Source organism: Chaetodon auriga, chromosome 9, assembly GCF_051107435.1.
Source record: "Chaetodon auriga isolate fChaAug3 chromosome 9, fChaAug3.hap1, whole genome shotgun sequence".
NCBI classification, from domain to species: domain Eukaryota; kingdom Metazoa; phylum Chordata; class Actinopteri; order Chaetodontiformes; family Chaetodontidae; genus Chaetodon; species Chaetodon auriga.
The window spans coordinates 12,016,261-12,035,183 of record NC_135082.1 but is presented as its reverse complement, the minus strand read 5'-3'; the positions used below and the strand labels follow the sequence as shown (position 1 = coordinate 12,035,183).

At 42.3% G+C, this 18,923-nt stretch overlaps 1 protein-coding gene across 6 annotated transcripts in view; it reads left to right on the top strand.

The window, feature by feature from the left end:
• Nucleotides 1–18,923, top strand: part of gria3b (glutamate receptor, ionotropic, AMPA 3b) — a 79,845-nt gene that overhangs the window by 14,750 nt on the left and 46,172 nt on the right. For all 6 annotated transcript variants that reach the window (XR_013077535.1, XM_076738443.1, XM_076738442.1 and 3 more), the window contains exon 3: nt 9,317–9,556. Coding sequence is in view for 5 of the 6 variants with exons in the window: in XM_076738443.1 (XP_076594558.1) it covers nt 9,317–9,556 (240 nt within the window). In the remaining variant the exon portion in view is untranslated. The remainder of the gene's footprint in view (nt 1–9,316; nt 9,557–18,923) is intronic.

Below are 18,923 nucleotides of genomic sequence, written 5' to 3'. Positions count from 1 at the left end.
GGAGCGGCTGGTTGAAGGGCTGCAGAGAGAAACAAAAGAGGAAAGAGAGTAGTTAATGAGCTGAAGTGATTGAGAAGTACGTGCTTGCAGGGCACATCTGACCATGGTATCTCACTACATAGTGCATAGTCATCTACAGCAGGCAAACCTTTGATGTGTCCAGAATTATTCATGATGAAGTGTTCCTCAGTCCATGTATTAATCTCCTTTATACAATCATGTGTTCATAAAGTGGTGAACCTCGCTCCATCCTCGCTTGTGAGCGACTGAGCCTTTCCAGGACGCCCCTTTCATACGCAACCATGATACTATCAACTGTCACCAATGAACCTGTTTACCTGTGGAATGTTCCAAACAGGTGTTTTTGGAGCATTCCACATCTTTCCCAGTCTTTAGTTGCTGATGCCCCAACTCGTTTAAAACATGTTGTGGCATCAAATTCAGTATATACATATATTTACAAAAATCAATGAATTTTATGAGGTAAAACATTAAATATCACCTTTGTACTGTTTTCAATTGAGTATATGTCAAACCGGATTAACAAATGATGACTTTTTGTTTTATTTAGGTTTTACACAGCATGCCAACTTTTTTGGAATCATGGTTGTATTATTAGACTGTTGTGAGAGTAGAAATAATATAATTAACAATGAATATTTTCTTATTTAAGTGTTAAAACTAGATGCAAGTAGACAGTAGATATCTTCATGAATGCTCCATTTCAAGGAGACATTTGTCTGCAGTCTGTCACCTGTCATAGAGTCTTAAAAGAGAATTGAAATGATGACATAAACCATGATTGCTGGCCAATCGTTGCAATTCAGTCACATCTCAAAATCTTTCAAAAACATTCTGTTTAATTGGAATTTTGGGTCAATTTAAGAAGCCGACAATTCTTCTTTGCATAAGTAATCGTCCCTCGGCTTACTTTGGCAAATATGCAAAGATTGGACAAACAGAATCATTTCACATCATTCAGATGTGATTCCTCAGCTTTTAATTCTGTATTTCTTGCTGTGAGAGCAGAGGTCCAGTCACATCTCATTAGGACTGTGTAGGTTGTACATGAGCCTTTCATCAGAATACTCTGACAGTGTGTGGCATGGAGTAAGTGGTTCTCCTATGGATGCCTTTTAGGTCTGATTCTTTAAGCTTCAAAGAGAATGTAAATCATGCTAACTAGAGTCTGAATGTTATGCTTTCACACAGATTTCCATAATGTCCTCCTCAATTGGATGCACTACTCTGTGTCGAACTCAGAGAAAAATGGAAACAAACAAACAAACAAACAAACAAAACACAGATATCCATTACTTCCCTCACAGAGGATATTTCACTGTTTACCTGAACTATGCAGCTCTGTGAACATGTTTTCTATTGACAGATACTGTGATCAGTTTCACACAAACCAAAGTAAATATTCAATGTTACCACGATGCCGTGCTAATAAATGCATATAACATTTCAGTTTGCTTGTTCACACCGATGCTAGCCATGTAGTGGGCTTCATGTGTCAAAAAATTTCCTCTTCAGATATTAAAACCATTCTATATATATTCTTGGAAAAATTAGCTTGTGTTATTTCTAACCTTAGATTTGGATCAAATTTGTAACTGTGAGCAAAAATCTCACACATGCGATTGCCATGTTGTCTGTTTCCCCTAATAGCCATCCAGGACATTTAGCTGCTTCTTTGGTCTGTAGAGGTGACATTACAGGCAGCCACTCAGCCTCCTCTTTGATAGAGAAACACTAATTTGAGCCATTAAAGTTACTGGCCAGTAACCTTTTTTGATGTGACTTTTACTAATGTATCTAACACAGAAGGAAATGCACTGTTCACAGTCTGCAGCTGAATGCACCAGAGAGATAGACTGTTGCTAAATCTATGCATGCTCTATTGCAGCTTTACGTGGCTCCAGCAAGACATATGAATTTTTATGAAACAGTATATACATTTCTGGCGATGAGTTATTCGGTCATCACCAAAGTCAAAGTTTAAAATAATAGATACAAAATATGATTTGACTTCAGGAGCTGAGGAAGTTAGAAACCTGTCCTCAGCACGTGGGGTTCTGGTGAGCTCCAGGCTAACAGGCCTTGGTGACAGAGCATCCCCAGGCCAGGCTCCTTATCCCCTATATCATCCATCATGCACTCAAGCAGTCACACACACAGACACACCTCTTAACAGATTCCCAAACTGGCAGGGTGAGCAAACTAGCACAGAGCAGTTCTGTACAAAAAGTGCGTTTTAGATGTTATCACCTGTAAAACAGCTGCTTTTCTTTAGCATATTTGAGTAGATGATAAAGATCGTTGGATTGTTCTTGTAAACAATCAGAAATTCTGTTTACCTTCAGTGTCACTCACCAAAACATATCGTATGTATCCTAACAAACATGTTTAGACCTTATAAAGCAATTTGCAAAGCAGATTTTGTTTGAACATTTTGTTTACGTCTTCATTTACTTGTGAGCAGTCTTCTTCCATGTATTTCTCTGGCACATTGCTGTGTTTCTCAGCTGCCACTGGCAATCAGTGGAATACTGTGAAACCATTAGCAGGACTGTGTATCACCCATGTGCCTCCATGTGCTTCCATTAAAAAACTTGTTGTTGAAACCTCCACAGAGTATCTTTAAATTGAATTTTTTGTGCCGTCAGTTTGGAAAACATAGCCTGTGACAGCGGGCTGGGCAGTAAGTCTGAAATTACAGTAATATGGGGTGCCACCACAGCTTGAGGGTTAAGACGCCAAAAAAAAAAAAGAAAAAGAAAAAGAAAACATTTAAAAAAGAAATTACACTCATGTCAAAAATATTAATTAGAATATTTTTCCAATATATATGATAATAAGAAAAATGTAGGCAAAAATCATAAATCAAGTTGGTGTATTGCAAAGCCCATTGTTATGCATTACCTCTGAAAAACATTTCATACTGTATGTGTAAAAAAGCTTATTTTCAATTTCTGCATTGAATCCAAAAAAATGCAACAACAGATTTTTGTTTAACAACAACAGGATCATTTTGTCTCGATACGATTCCACTGGAAGTTTTAATATTAAAACAGATCCTGCTGCACTCTATAATTACTGGATACATTCACTGTATGGAGTAAAGGTGGGAGTCTATTTGCTCTTTTTCCACAGTCTGACTGAACTCAGCAGGTTATTTGAAGTGTAAATAGGTGCTCGATGTTGATGGAGCAGGAGTAGTAACAGTTTCCTTTAACGTTGCGCGGCGCCGTTACTGTTGAGTCGTTCTTGAATGTGGGTCTACCATTTGAGTTAACAGTTTGAAGCACTTCACATCTCTATATGACAAGAGCTGATGCAATCCCCCAGGGCACTTACGAGCTATCTCCCAGTGACAGCATCCCATCTACAGAGCAGGCTGGTCCTGATGTAGGCTGGTGTGTGATTGGGGGGGGGGGGCACCAGGAGAGGAGCCGCGAGGTCCGGAGGGAGAAGGAGACACGGGCAGGAATTGGAGGACATGTGGCTGAGAGGAGAAACAACGGAGCCAAACGGAGAAAGAACGTGGGTTTTGTAAGAAAGAGGAGAGAAACAGCTAAAGAGATACAATCATCGTTGACATTTACTGTTCCCGACCCCCTTCCCAAGGCTGTGCAAAGCTCTGGCTCATGGGCTGCCAAAGAACATGGGATACTAATACTTTGAGTGCATGAAAAGGTTTTTTCTTTTTTCTTTCTTTTTTTTTTCTTTTTATGAATTAGCTCAGCATGCCTGCAGGACACCACATATCCCTCTGAACTAGCATTCCAGGCCAGCCATCTCAAGTGATGCATCAGAAATGTAACATCCCCGTAGCACTGCCAAGTGTCCTGATTATAGAAGGGAATGAGGGCGGCACACTGTGTGTGTTTGACCAGTGAACTGGAGATGGGATGCATGGTTCCCTGCAGCAGGATGGGGGGGGGGGGGGGGGGGGGTGAGGAGGAGGAGGAGGAGAGGAGACACGGTTAGCTGCAGAGGAAGAAAAAAAAAAGGAAAAATTAGATCGGAGAAGAAGGAAAAGAGAAGGAGCAGAATTATCTTTGTGTTGTTTACCTCTCAGCCCTCATGCAAGCTAATGACTCCGAGTACATGCACATGGTTGTCTGAGGACTTGTGAGTAAATTAGCATTATTGAAATTCAAGGTGACACAGAATCATTGCATTATATTAACTGATGTGTTATTTCTTCAGAGTTGGAAACAGGTTCAGCCGCCTTATTTCCACCTGCAGCGCCACATTTGTTTCATTTTAATTGAATTATTGAGAGGGATGAGGCCGAGGCTGGGGCACTGCCTTCCAGCAGCCCTCTCTCCTGACTCTGACGTGCACTTTTTTTTCTCTCCAACAAGTCCAACACCAATCTCTGCTCCACTGATGGAGCGGGGCGATATTATGGGGGAAACAATGTGAGAGGGGAAAAAGAGAGGCACTCAGGTGGAGAGAGATACTGCCATGCTTGAAGAGGGTGTATGCTTTGGGGGATGACCAGATGGCTGAGGCAAAACACAGGCAAGAAAAGGAGAGGTCAAATATGGTGGTGAGGATGGAGAGGAAGAGAGTGGAGAGAGACGTTGAAGGAGGGGGTGGGAGATCAGTACTGCATGGACAGTCATCTCTGGGAGAAAGTGAGTGAAGTGTGGGAATACATACATATACAGAATACAGCTCTTGTGTGTGGAACCTTTCAGAAACAGCTCAGTTTGGCTCTTAAGAATCAGAAATAATAGGAAGCTAAATACATAAGAGTTCAACAATGAAGGTCCAACCACTCCTTTGTGATTAAAGCAGAAGCATTTTTCTTTTAATTAAGTTATTAAGCTGAAATCTTGGTGCAATTGACTTTCCTGAGTTCGACTTGGTCAATATGTTTCTACTGATTACTGTTTTGTTTGCTATTTCCTGTTAATAAACTTGCCACTGTATGTGTTCTGCTCATTTGTTCTGCTGCCTTGTTATTCACCCTTGACTGAAAGACAATTAGAGTTTATTCAAATTGAAATGGTTAAGAAATTTACATGCGCCACAAATTAAGGTGGTAGCAAATTGGTGCAGCTTGTAGCAAAAATGCAGATGAATTACAAAGTTACAGTCTTCTACAAAAGTATGTCATTTAAAGAGGGAGGCTAGTTTGAAAAGCCACCTGCTCATTCCTCACATGTGATCCCACCAACACCTACACTGTTTCCCACTGTTTTCTCACTTCAGTTTGTGAAAATGGTGGTCGTAGCTGCCTAGACTGCCAAAGCGAGGGTAATTTTTACTGATGAGATGACACATTTGCGTAATCGGTCACAATGAACAGCACTGCGAGCTCCACCTGAAAGTTCCTGCAGCTCAGATTTACTATCACCTCCAGGCTGCAGTATAGAAACACCACCTGAACCCAGGAAGCCTCCACAAGTAGTGCTGGCTAGTTAGCCTTTGACCATGGAAATGGGCCAACAGTGATTAAGAGTGAGAAAACAAGAGCTTTCTGCACAGCACAGCTATGGCACCCCATTGAAAATCAATAACACTGCTTCCATTAAGTGTATGTAGTGTTACGCTAACTGTGGTTTGGTCTATTTATGGCAATGCATACATGTGGCTGTGAATACCACTCCCATACAGCCATGTAACCTGTCACAAATGCCCACGAGGGCACACTCTGGAGGAGGTGCAGAATGGGTTTATTGTGAGGAAAGCATTGTGCAGCTCTTGTGGCAGGGTGACTTGTGTCTGAGGGGCAGAGTTGCAGAGTTGCTGGCAGATCTGGTCCAGTGAGACAGGCTAGTGCATGCCCCCTAATCACAACAGGTCATTCTTTGTCTAGAACATCCTTCTGAAACTCGCCGCCGTGGGAGAACCTACCCGGAGCTCAGATCACTCCAGATGGCGTAGCTCTTGGGATCCCTGCAACATGCAAACCTTTCCCCTGCAATAAGAGGGCGACCCTGAAAAGGTTGCAACACAAAGACACTATCACTAACGGGAGCAAGACAAGAGCACAACATGGGGAGAGGGACTGAGATGGGGGTCTGTGGACATATCTGTTACTGAAGCTTGGGCTTGCTCAAAGCTCAACCTAATAAGCAGAGGACAGCTGAGCAGAGAGAAGAGCCTGCCAGATCTGGTCCCCTAGGATAGGTGCTGTGTCAGTACTGGCCCAAATTAAGAGGGAGTGCGGAGAAAACTGGGCCTCGACGAGGGCTGGAACTCCTAGTGGCTCCCATTCAGTCTGGGAGATTGCACCACTCACCCTGCAGCACTTACCCACAATACTGCTGTCCATCTGTTGATTCACTTATCAGGAAGCAGTGTTGTGTGTGTGTGCGTGTGTGCATGTGTGTGAGCATAGAGCTTTGCCTGTTTGTGTATGTGTGTGTTGCTGAGAATGGATGCTTATACCTTGGGAGAGGTGTCTGTACCAGGACAGATAGGGAGGGAATAGAATTAAAAAGGATGAGGCAAATCCCACCAGTGACTAGATCTCTCATTCACACAGCAATTGTGCTTCAAGCCGAGTACGTGAGCACTGTCATGTTGTCCTCTGAAAGGTTTGCACATACTGTAGCACCGTTCTTGACAACGACTCTCACCGCCAGGAAAAACAAAACAAAACATGGTTATTGTGTGTGCGTCCCTGTGTGATTGGATCTTGTGCTTGATTAGGATGAAGGCAAAAATACAAGCTGTCATATCAGTGATGAATTGTTTCCAGTTCAGCATCAATAGCCTTAGAGAATGCTTAAATGCCTTATTCAAACAAGAGCCTAAGCTACGTCTAGTGTATCCCACTACAGGAACTGAATGAATATCCCTATGCCTGTCACAGTTGTTGCATATAAAAACAGCTGGATGGAAGCCTGGCTAATGTTAAAGTGCTATATAAATAAAGTTTATTATAAATATTATTATTACTATTGGACGAGGTCTTTTGCTTCAGCTCATATGAGGTTTATGTCTGAAAGTGGCTTAAATGAACAGAAAAAGACAATTAAATCTTTAATTATTTGTATGACAGTTAATCATCAGCTTAAAGTTCATGATAGTGACAGCCCTAAATGTTCATTAGCCAATCAGGAGCAAATATTTGACATAGCCATTACGCGAGATTAGATGGAGCCTTCCGTGCTGCCATCCAGCCATTGTGCTAGAATACTGGAAAGTATTTACGGATGTTAAGAATGTTTGATTACCCAGCGGGAACACTTTCAATCAGAATAAGATGAACAGCCATTCATGATAGCGTAGGAAGGCAAAACACATCTGTAGCTCTGAATGTTAGTTTACACATTAATGGCTTCTGACTGAATGGAAGTTGCTCCTGCCTGACAATTTGCGCTGTCCCACCAGAGCGCAGGATGAATACCCAAACAAACAGAAAGTTTCTTTCTGCCTCTGAAGACATGTCATCAGATGCACATGCTGATTAAAAAAAATGCTTGTATTACTGAGATGTTCTTTCCCCCGAAGTGGTTGTTATAGATTTGTTACAGCGAAAAACATTCAAATGATTTTGTAGCTGTTTATTTTCTTTTACCTTTGGACGCCTCAGATAGTAATTTCACTGAGCAGCGTCTAGCTTTTGTGCAGCTTGTCAATAGGGTTGTTTTTTTCCCTCAAAAATGGACCTCCCGGCTCAGTCTTCTATCAAAATGCGATCTCTATACGTGTAACTGAAAACACTTTGTCATTAGATCTCGCTCGTCGTCCAAGCTGTGCAGACGTACAAAGTATCTAGCTGTGACTGACGTCGTGGCATCAACAAAAACAAATGTTGTGGGTTTAAGGTCATTGAAAGTGAAACTGTGTTCACTTTTCACCCGAGGCAGAAAGAGTCGTCTTTTTCAGCTCTTTCGTTGGAGGCAACAGAAGCGGCGACAGGCAGCGGTAGAGCTCGCAGCTGCTGTGAATGGTGCAGTGAGTCGTTCACTGTGGATGAGGAAACAGAGTGGTAACTGGCGGGGGCTCCTGGTGGGAGCTGGAGACCTTCGGTCAATGCTGTGACGTTTCTGTCCTTTGGCTGCCACGTTTCTACCAACACAAACACACGCTGCACCGCCTGCATTTACACCTGCATGATTTTTGCTGACTTCCTGTCACAATGCAGGCCACTGGAAGCCGAGCCGTTCACTCTCTGATGCAGTGCTTTCTGTCTCTTTGTGCATTGTGTGCTAACATGCATTTCTCTTATCCAGATGGAGACAATGAATATTAATACCAGGTGTAAATGGGATTTTATAGTGTGATCACTGGGGATCATTAGGCTGCAACTGTTTTTTTTTTTTTTTTTTTCATTAATAATTACTCTCCTGATTATGTTCTCTATTAAATTGGCACTCTTGTGATTTAGCAGGGACTCAAAGCAGCACAGAGGCTGAGATATCCTGATTTTTAGTCCCTCGTGTGGGTCAAACTCAAACGACACAGGCTCCAATGCTTCCCATAATGCAACTTGATAGTGTCTTTAATTAGATGCTCTCTGCCTGGGAATTGCACTCCACAGTAGTTTGTAACACTGGATTTCTGTAACATTTTTGTTGGCTCTAAAAGCGAGCTGAGATACCCCTGATGACATCATGAGGGTTATGCTGTGCCCTTTTAATTGTTTGGTCTATGAAATGTAAAACAGTGGAAATTTCCATCACGGTTTCCTTAAGCACAAGGTGACGTCATCGTGTTTGACCAACAGCCCAAAGAGATTCACTTCACCGTCACAAAAGACAAAGAAGCAAAGTTCCTACCAAAAACTAAGCATTATTGCATTTTGTTCACTAATAATGATACCAAAACCTTACTTTAAATAACTGCCATACTTTGAATAATATCAACATCTTTTTCTTGAAAGCTTCTCTTCATTTCACAATAGATGCAAAAGTTCTCAGATGTTCAGCTTCTAAACACAAAAACTCACTATTGGGCAAAATAAAATTTTCTTAATTTGGCAAATTTTGATTTAAATTAAGAGCAATCTGAAATCAAAGAAACGCAGCGATAACTCAGAAGTCTATTCATCGATCAGCTGATGATTGATGAAAACTTAATTTTTCAGTTTAATTAATTAATTTTCATAATGTTTTAAGAATAAAATGTTCATATTTGATAGTGAAGTGAAGATTTTGTGGTTTTTGGACTGATGGTCAAACAAAACAAGAAAACCAGAAAAATATTTCAGTAACTTCATGTTCTTGCTATTATTATGAACAGTGTTATTAATGTTTCACAGTGTAAAGTGATGAGGCACACATTTGTGAATGTGCGTACCCTTTTTTTAATGCTGCGTCCTCTCACCCTCTGCCGTCCCCTGCAGTTTGCTCCCAGTTCTCCCGCGGAGTGTACGCCATCTTCGGCTTCTACGACAAGAAGTCCATGAACACCTTGACCTCCTTCTGCGGAGCTCTGCACACCTCCTTTGTCACACCCAGTTACCCCACCGATAATGAGGTGCAGTTTGTCATCCAGATGCGCCCCGCCCTCCGGGGTGCTGTCCTCAGTCTGCTCTCTCACTACAAGTGGCAGAAGTTTGTCTACCTCTACGACACAGAGCGAGGTAAGTGACTGTGCGGGCCTTGAGTCGGGACTCAGAGCTTGAATTACAGCAAAGGAAATGTTACAGTGAGTCAGAATAGCAGCCGTACGCCGGGGCTAGCAGGGGATGGATTTACCCTGTAATACTTGATGAAAGCCTGCAAATGCTTGAACTGTTAACACTGCACTATTTTATACAGTAGTTTGGTGGTATGTAAATGTGAAATAAATTCACTAGCAGCTCATAACACTTGTAATAGCATATTACGCTTGAAGAAACGGCATATCTTATGAGCTATAACCTTTGGATTCTTCCAACAGTTGGCTGCTTGGTGTCACTTAATCTTCTGTTTAATCATGTTGTTGATATTGGCTCGTCTTTCATCTGAAATGAGATATGTCACAGCTGCTGCTAAAATGTTTTCTCCAGAAATCCGAGTCTCTGCCTGCCTGTGGGGGCTGCTTATTGTGTTGCATCAATGGGGGTTTTTGTGTAGTTCCCAGATTGCAGTGCCTTGTTGACAATAGACAGTGGTTTAATGCAGCAGCGTGCCGTGCAATGTGACGACCTGTCAACATGGCGAAGCGTTCATTTCTGGCTGTTCTAATGTCAAACGAGAAAATGAGCTCATTATCTCTCAATAGAATGATGATCACCTCCTCCTACAGAAATGTCAATTTGTTCAAACAGCACCTGTGCAGGAGGGAAGGATATGTTTAGGATATGACAAAGACACAATATGTCATGGGTGGCTACACATTCCTCCTGAATTGTACATAGCGCTGTGGATTTGCTATGTTTACTTGCTCATTATTGAAAGGTCCTGACCTCCAGATATGCTTCAAGCCACTGGTTTTCTCTGCTCCCTGTATGGTTCTTTATTTTTGGTCCAGCCTCACACCCCCACCTCTGTGCGCGTTGCTTTGAGGCAGAGGAAAAGTGTGCTTTAGTCCTCTGTCTTTGGGTCTCCAGGCCTGTAGAGTCCAGAGCTGAGGGCCTTAATCCTCCACACAGCCTGCAGATAATATGTGGTTAATTAGGGTCACTCTGACTAGAACACTCATTGGATCTTCCCTGAGGATGCAAGCAACCCACACGTCCTTCAGTACGACCAATACTGCCCAGCTACCGGTCCCCATCCCTCTGCTTTTCCCCTTCTGTCTGGCAAGTGAGACTGTCTGGGCCACAGTTGGACACATAGCGGAGGTGGGGAAAAGAGCCTGAAATACAAACACAGCAGAGGTGTTGGAGAGAGAATGAGTGATGACAACTAGACATATACTTTAAAGAGAGAAGAGAGGGACAGAGGGCAAAAGGTGGGTGGGGGAAGTGAGAAGGAGGAGGAGGCAAAACAGCAATTCAGTCCAGCAATTAAGGCAACAGCAGGCGCCTGTGATTTACACCCTGTTACCTGTGTTCAGACAATTCCCCGTGTACTGTACATCCCCGTGCTGAGGCCCATGCCAAGCCACTTTTACCTCTCGCCTTACAGCCAGTGGTGTAAGACGATCCCTTATTAGTGGGAGGACATTGGCCCCAGGAGGGGATTAAAGTCGTTTATTGATGCACTCCATCCAGCACTTTGGGGGGCTTTGACACTTGGCTCATCAAGCAGACAGATGTGTCAGAGAGCTCCTACCTCCGCTTATCAGGTAGTGCAGCTCCCCTGGCAATATGGACACTGCTGGCTCAACCAAGAGGAGTGACAAGGGAAAATAGTCTTCAAGGATGCTTTTTTTTTTTTTTTTTTTTTGGACCTTCTGGCCAAGAGGCAATAGAACTGCTTTTGTCTGTATTATTTTGAGTTTATTTATTTGAGTGGTTCACAACCTTTAATGGCTACCATACGCTAACCCTGTCAGATGAGCTCGAGTGCCCCTTCATTGACCCCACTCCTCACATTCCAAATGTGGAGTATCTAAGTCCTTTTGTTCATGTTTGCATTTAACTTCCACTTTGAGAGGCAGAAGCTGGACCTTTCAACCATTTATCCATTACCTTTAACTACTTGCTTAAATTGCCGGTTACTTTAGGCAAATTATCTACACTATCTATTTCTTTTGGCTAATAATTTCAGCTGTTTTAGCTGATGATTTGGACTTCTCTGTTTACTTGCTAACTTGTTTTCATGCACGCTCAACATAAGGTGTTATTTCTGACTACAAATATATAAATATGTTTTCAATCAATAGATATATATTTTTTTAATTAGTTGAGCTACTTCACACATTTTTCTCATGACTGCAGAAGTACACCCTCGGGTGCAAGTACCCCTGGGTGGGAGTCACTGATCTGTTTAATCCTTTGTTCAGTGATGCTGCTTTGGGTCACCTAATTGAGAGTCAGTGAGGGATCATTGTCTTGCAGCCCACTGTGTTATTACTCCACCGTGATTTTCATTGTCTGAAAAAGAGGATTGACATGCTGAGAAAAGCTGTTTTTTGATCTCTGACCTGACAAGTAAATAATCTTTACAAAGGTTAAGGAAGAAAATCTAACACTACAGCTGTAAGCAGCTGGTTCTGGCAGATTTCTAATTTTGCCCAAGATTAACATTGAATGAATAAATGAACCCAAATGACAAATGACCCTCTGCTCACGATGTGCGCCGCAAAGCACCTGTTGCCATGAATTATTTTTCTGAGTGCCCCTTTGCATTTCGATTTGTGTTTGATAAAAGCATTGATCATCCACAGCACTGGAAGTAACTTTGTAATTATTCTCCAAACTCTTCTATTAGGGAGGGAAAACACAGCTAACCGAGTTCCAGCAAGAGGTTTTATTCAGTCAATAGAAAAGATTAATTACAACCACACTATTCATTTGGCTCTGTTATTGGGCTGGCGAAAAATGCTTTTAGGCCTTAGTGCAGTGCTTTCAGTGGGAGAGTGATGGTCCATATGCGTCAGCCTCAGATGTATTGAAGGGAAATGGAGGTAAATTTGTACCCTAAATGCCAATATCAGACAGCTGTTTGAAAGCAGACGTTATGATGAAGGAGCTGCACTGGAAGCAAATGGAGCCTCCGTAGGCAGTGTTATACCAGCCTAATGAGTGGCTACTCTTCTTTTATCTGATGTAGTATATTGACAGGGTATGTGTGTTAACACGTGTGGGTAGCGAGAGATGAAAGAGCCAAACAGATCTTGAAGCGCATCTTTTGAATCACCCCCAAACATCACATATGGGTGATCTGAAAAACTGACAGTCCCTGCAACACTCAACCAAACCCTCTATTTTCCCAGTTCTTTGCTCTTTTTTTTTTTTTTTCTCTTCTGTCCTTTCAGTTTGCATCAGCGGACGAATTTCCCCTTTAAACTCCCGAGCTGCATAGGGTGAAGGTAGATGGATCTTGCCCTTTCTGTTGTGGCGGTCAGGTATGGGCAGATAATTGCCAGGTCTGTGCAGCAGAGACAGATGATTACAGGCTTTATTGTCTCTCCCAGGCACAATCAACCCTGATTCAGCAATCTCACCTCTACTTGATTTATGAGTCCCTCTCTCTCTTTCTCTCTTACTCACTCCTCTATACCATACCTCTTCCTTATATGCCTTTAGCTTGCTCTCATGTCCTGGCTTCCTGAGTGTCTTAGCTTTAAGCCAGCTGTGACTGTAGTCCAGCCATCACAACCTTTGCTCTCTGAAATGCTGCAGTGCGGCCAAGAAAAGATGAATTATGAAACAAGTGGTTTGTCGGCATGTACAGTGTGCAGCTTATAATGATAATAGATTTAAATTTACCACTAAAAATTCTTACTAACTCTTGGAGACAAAATCATGCTTCTCATTTCTGCCTGGCGAACATCATCAGCTGCTACTAGCAAGTTAGCTGATTGAGCTAATGTTTGCTCCATGAGCTGGTTGAAAACACCTCCAGCTGACATCTTAATGTTTCCAGCTGGCTCGTTTTGAATGGAGCACCCTGTAAAAAGGGGTCATGATTATGGCTTCATTGCATTTGCTCAGAGACTGAGGCTAAAGATAACACGACCCAGACCAAAAGTCAACATGCGCATCAGCTGATCCGTGTACATGACATGCAAAGGTAGAAACAGCATCCCGTCTTGCAGTGTAGAGCTAGTTAGTCACAAAAATGGACTAAAATAGAGTTGTACTAACACTGTTTGGCTGCTGAACTTACATACTTGTTTGTGTTTTCGAACAGTATATTGTCACTTTTAAAGTTCCGAAAGAAAAGCCTTTTAGGATGAGGACTAACCAATGTGTCTGGCAAACATAACGCTATATATTGCTGAAGTTGCTGAACTGGAAACTTCCCCAGATCTAATAAAGAGCAGGACAGAGCCTCTAATGTCTCCCTAAACTCTGACAGCACCCAGAATCGACTTCCACTCAGTCTGAACATGCTGTAGTGGATTGCTACCCATGAGTAGGCACTTTTGTAATGTAACCTGTAACCCTATAAACAAGAAGAAGAATCAGGGGGAGACATTCCCCTTTATTATCACACAACATGCACATGCTGGACACTGCACACGAAGGTGAAATTTGTCTTCCGCATTTCTCCCATCCTGGTCGTCCTTCCTCCCCGGCAGACCAGGAGCGGTGGGCTGCCATCCAAGCGGCGCCCGGGGACCCAATTCCGTTTTGTCACCATTGGTCAGGTGGTGATCTTCTGCATGTTTTTAGTGGGGGTATGTTTTACGGAGGATACCCCAGGTGAACACGGGGAGAACATGCAAACTCCACACAGAAAGGCCCTTTTTTTTCCTCGAGCAGCAGGCACTGAAGGCATGGTGGAGGACACATCCCGGTGCCCGCATCGAGAATCGAACCCGGGACCTTCTTGCTGTGAGGCGACAGTGTTGCCGCCGTGCCACCGTGCCACCCAAAGGCTGATGTTAGCCCTGATGCTCGTCTACTTCTGTAGGTTTTAAGCTGGTTAGTCAGACAAGCTACCAGTCGCATCTTACGTTAGGACAGACAATCTATTCCTGAGTCATTTCCTTTGGAAAGGCTTTAACAGGACGACGAAAAATGTAAATGCAGAGGATCACTGTAAATCTAAAGCTTGACAGGCCTGCTGTTTGGGGGCAGGGTTTAGCAAAGGTGTGATCGTATGTCTATCCTTCCTTCATTGCTCCGCTGCCTCCATGCCTTATTTTTTATTTTGTCCGTCTTGAGAAAATCCAGTTCACCTTGAACTGAGCAGCAAGACAAAAAAATAAAGCAGCGTGAATGAAGATATAAATATGACTGATTGAGTCCTCTGGCACTGTAAAAGCACTTAATATTTTCCATTGACATTTTGTGAATAGCAATCTGCAGAGAACAATGCCAGTGGTATTTTGTGGAAAGACCTGGAGCTGCCACCTTTTTATATCCATTATGGTGTTGTGAGACATGGGATTTTAGCCTGTCCCACAATATCCATCGCCATACCAAGGTGTTGATGACATATTAAGAACAATGCTGCGTCTCCAGCCGTCTCTTTCCATCATGTGCTCCACCAATCAATATTCTGAATGAGATACAGCCGTGAGAAAAACGATCCAACATGTAGCTGCAGCACAGAAGCACAGAGCCATTTACTTTTATCATTTAACTACTGACAGTTGAAGCTACAGTTAAAATAGTGTTCGATGTCACAGCCTCATTATAGCACCAGGAAGTCAAATGCACTTTGAACATAAATCTGCCAGGTGGTAGTTGTTTTTTTTTTTTCTTTACCTCTCACATTGAAAATATCTCCAGGGCATTTCTTTCATTCACTCTGTCAATATTTGCGATGGCTGCAACTGCAGCAGTCAATTCAGCAAACTTATGTGGAACAATAAGGCACATGTGCAGTATCGATCATAAGAAGTTGTTGTTGTTTGTGTAACCACAAAGGGAATAGCTTATGATGAAATATGCAAATATGTGCAAATTCTGACCTACTGTATGGTCTCCAAAGTGTATGCGAGTGCTTAAAAAGAATTCATTTAAGTCAATTTTCTGTCACTATATTGTTAAAGGTCTTGAAATGTCAATATTGAATAAAAATATAAAAATGTCTGGCAGTGTTCCTCATACAGGGAAGTTGAAATACACGAAGTCTGTCCTCCAGAGAAATCTATTTACTTTCTAAAAAGAAGTTAGTTGTTCCTTCTTTATCGCACAGGCAGCTGCGTCCCAGACAACAGTCTGAACGTAAACCTAAATCAAACAAGCCAATTTGAGTTTCTCACAGTGGAGGCAACGATGCGCTTCTGTTGTTTTTAAACACAAATAAATTGATAAAAAGAATTTGTCCTTCATATAAAGAAATGAAACTATGCAAATGTGTGGTTCCAGTCTTTTTACTGTCAAATATATTGTTGTGGGAGACAAAGTTTTTCTGTTTGAACTACTTCGAGCCCAACCTCAACCCAACTTAATACCATCAAGAAATAAAGTACTAAAATCAAAAGACAAATTGAATTGAGAGCCCCAGCACCTACTGAGTGTCCATAAAATGCGAGTTTAGCAACTGCAGTAAAACTACAGGTTGTTGATGAACTGGGGAATGAAGTGAGACTGATAGAAAGAGGCTGATCAACTTCGCCTCTGCTATAATTAGATACGTTCTTTTTCTGTTTTTCCAGGAGCAAGCAGGTTTCCCTTCATACTGAAAGGCCTCACTTTTCCCTTTAAATTATCCATTAATGTTGCATTTTTTTTTACAACTCATCACACATTTTAGCCTCTTTAATATAAGAACGTGAAACAGACACTTAAATCTACATTAAAAAGGGTCATTTTTAAGCTCCTGTTACATATTGGGGGTCCGTCGGCTCAGTCAGACGATGCTGACCGCATGTGACATAAATGACAGAGTGGAACCAGTGTGGCGCTGACAGGACATGCACACACTGCTGACACGCTGCTTGTGTGACGTGGCTTGTGTAACATTTGAGTCACGTGTAGTAACAACAATGTAGTCTAATGTCTCAAACAGTAGAACTGAGCTGAGCTATTCAACATACAGAAGAGTGAATCACTAATGTGAATCACTCAATACAGTCCTGACCTGCTCATTCGAGTATATTCAATTTTTCTCTCTTATTTATCAGGTGCATTAAATAACATTAATCTTTATTTCATTATTGTATTTTCGCAGCCTTTTTCAATTTCAATCTCTTGGGGATACTGTAAAGATTTGGACTCATTTCATGCAGAGGCGGATGAGAATCCTGAACATGCGAGTTCCTCTGTAATGGCTGCTAATGTCAGTGATAATAAAATCAATTGCAAGCATGCTAAGACATAGAAAACATCCTCTATCAGATTCAGAATATTCTGGTCGCATCAATCAAAGGCCATTTGGCTCTGTATTAAAGCCTCATAACTCACCACAGACACTGCTGATCAGCTGTTAAACAGGCAGACAAGATAACTCCAGCCTGGCACAATTGGCAGAGTGATGTGCCAACAGGGCCAAGAGGCTTGTGAATGGGAGGATTGGATGACCGCATGTAGTTAGCCTCATTTCTGCTAGTTCCTGCCAAGCTACTGCAGATAGAAAGATAGATATGAGGGGGTGGAGCTGGGGGGGCAATCAGGCAGAGTCAGATACACTGTAACTAAAGTGAACCTTGCTCCCTTTTCCTCACCAATCCCTCTAATTGGCTATCCAGAGACAGTTGCCTTTGTTCCCTAAAAGAGTCAAATAATTAATGCCTCCTGCTGCTCTCCTGGATGCCTTTGATGGAAAACCAAATCAAGTCTGTCCTTTGGTTTGATTGTAGTCGTTTGGCATTGCTCTTACCGTTGTAAACAACATAACAAATCAAGAGATGTGACACAACACCAAATGCACTAAGGATAGTCCAGACTCCTGTGATAAAACACATGGAGACAGGCATGAAATGGCTTTCCCTTTTGTCTCCTGCATGACCAGCTAAGAAGGTGTGGTGACATGTCGTCGTGTGCTTTGTCTCTCTCGTTTGCATTTCATCTTTTAACCACCATTAATCTGCAGATGAACCAAAGCCGTGTTTTTCTGTGTGAAACTTAAAACCTTCGGCTGCTTTTTGTTTCTCCTCCTTTTCACTTTGTTATGCAAGTAATTTTTATGCCATTCTGACACATTTCACACAAATAATTTCTAGTCAAGTGCAATATTGTCACCCACAATTGTTGATTTATCCTCTCTGTTCACAATGTGAGATAATAAGTGTGAATGCCAGCTCCCGACTGCAACCATGTCTATATCATAGACCGCAGCTTGTTTCCTCGGCTTTGTGGTCTCATCACAGCCAATATAATGGCACATCAGCTGCACCCAGCTGGGACTTTATACACGCACACACATATGCCTCTTGTGCTTTAGTGGCCCTCTCCTTCACGCCGGCTTCATAACAACTAAATTATGCATGCATCAGGAGAATAAATCAGCTTGGACACGCTGACAAGAAAGGGCACATCAGAGAAGCCATAAAATGCACAAGAAAAATAATATTAAAGAAATATGGATGAAGCTATGCATCACTGGCTTTTTTTCTCTCTTTTTATTTTGCACACATAAACTGGTATCACTGGCAAAGTGACATCCCAATATACAGATAGCCCAACCTGCAGCAGCATCCTCTGTAATTCAGTAACCCCTTGAAAAACTACAAGTCAAGCACCTGTGCCTTAAAAAAAGTGATACGAGTGCCATCGTCTGTCACAATAAGCACACAATAAACCTCTATGCTCTCTCAGTGTCCTCTTTTAACTGAACGTGGAATAAAGCCATTTTACCACCTACCCACTGCGAGCTTCAGCAGCCATGAAATTACTGCTGGGAGCTTTTTCTTTTTTCATTATAACAAAATGTCCTGGCCTTTGCTTCAAGCAGCCATAGTAGAGGTTGATTGCTTTGATGTTACACCATGTCACAGGGCCAATTTGTTTGTCGAAACAACAAATGAAATATATACGTCATCCTCAACAGTAAACAGGAGAGGAAAGTCATATTTGGGCTTTTTTCACGAGAGGCGAGCCTTTTGTCATTTTTCCTTCAGTTTCAGCCGATCAGCCAAAGCTGCCCGGAGAGTTTTGTGCAGCACTTGATCAATCCCTTCAAACACACACACACACACACACACACACACACACACACACACAGACGGGATTCTTGTGTATGTGCTGATATGTCACAGTATGCAGTGTGAGTGAGAGAGAGACCAGGGAACAAAGACAGACAGGGAGAGATGGAGAAGCTCTGAAAAGTCTGTGGGTGGATTTTCACAGTGGAAAAGCGCCACTCTCCTCCCTCCTGCATGTATGCACTTCTAAAGATACAGACAGCATGCTGCTTCTGTTTGATTTGACATGCGCTGTCTTTTTGATTAGGACAACACTTGGCAGTGAGACTGTTTTGGTTGTAGGCCTACTGTAAACACCACATCAAAGCTTTGGC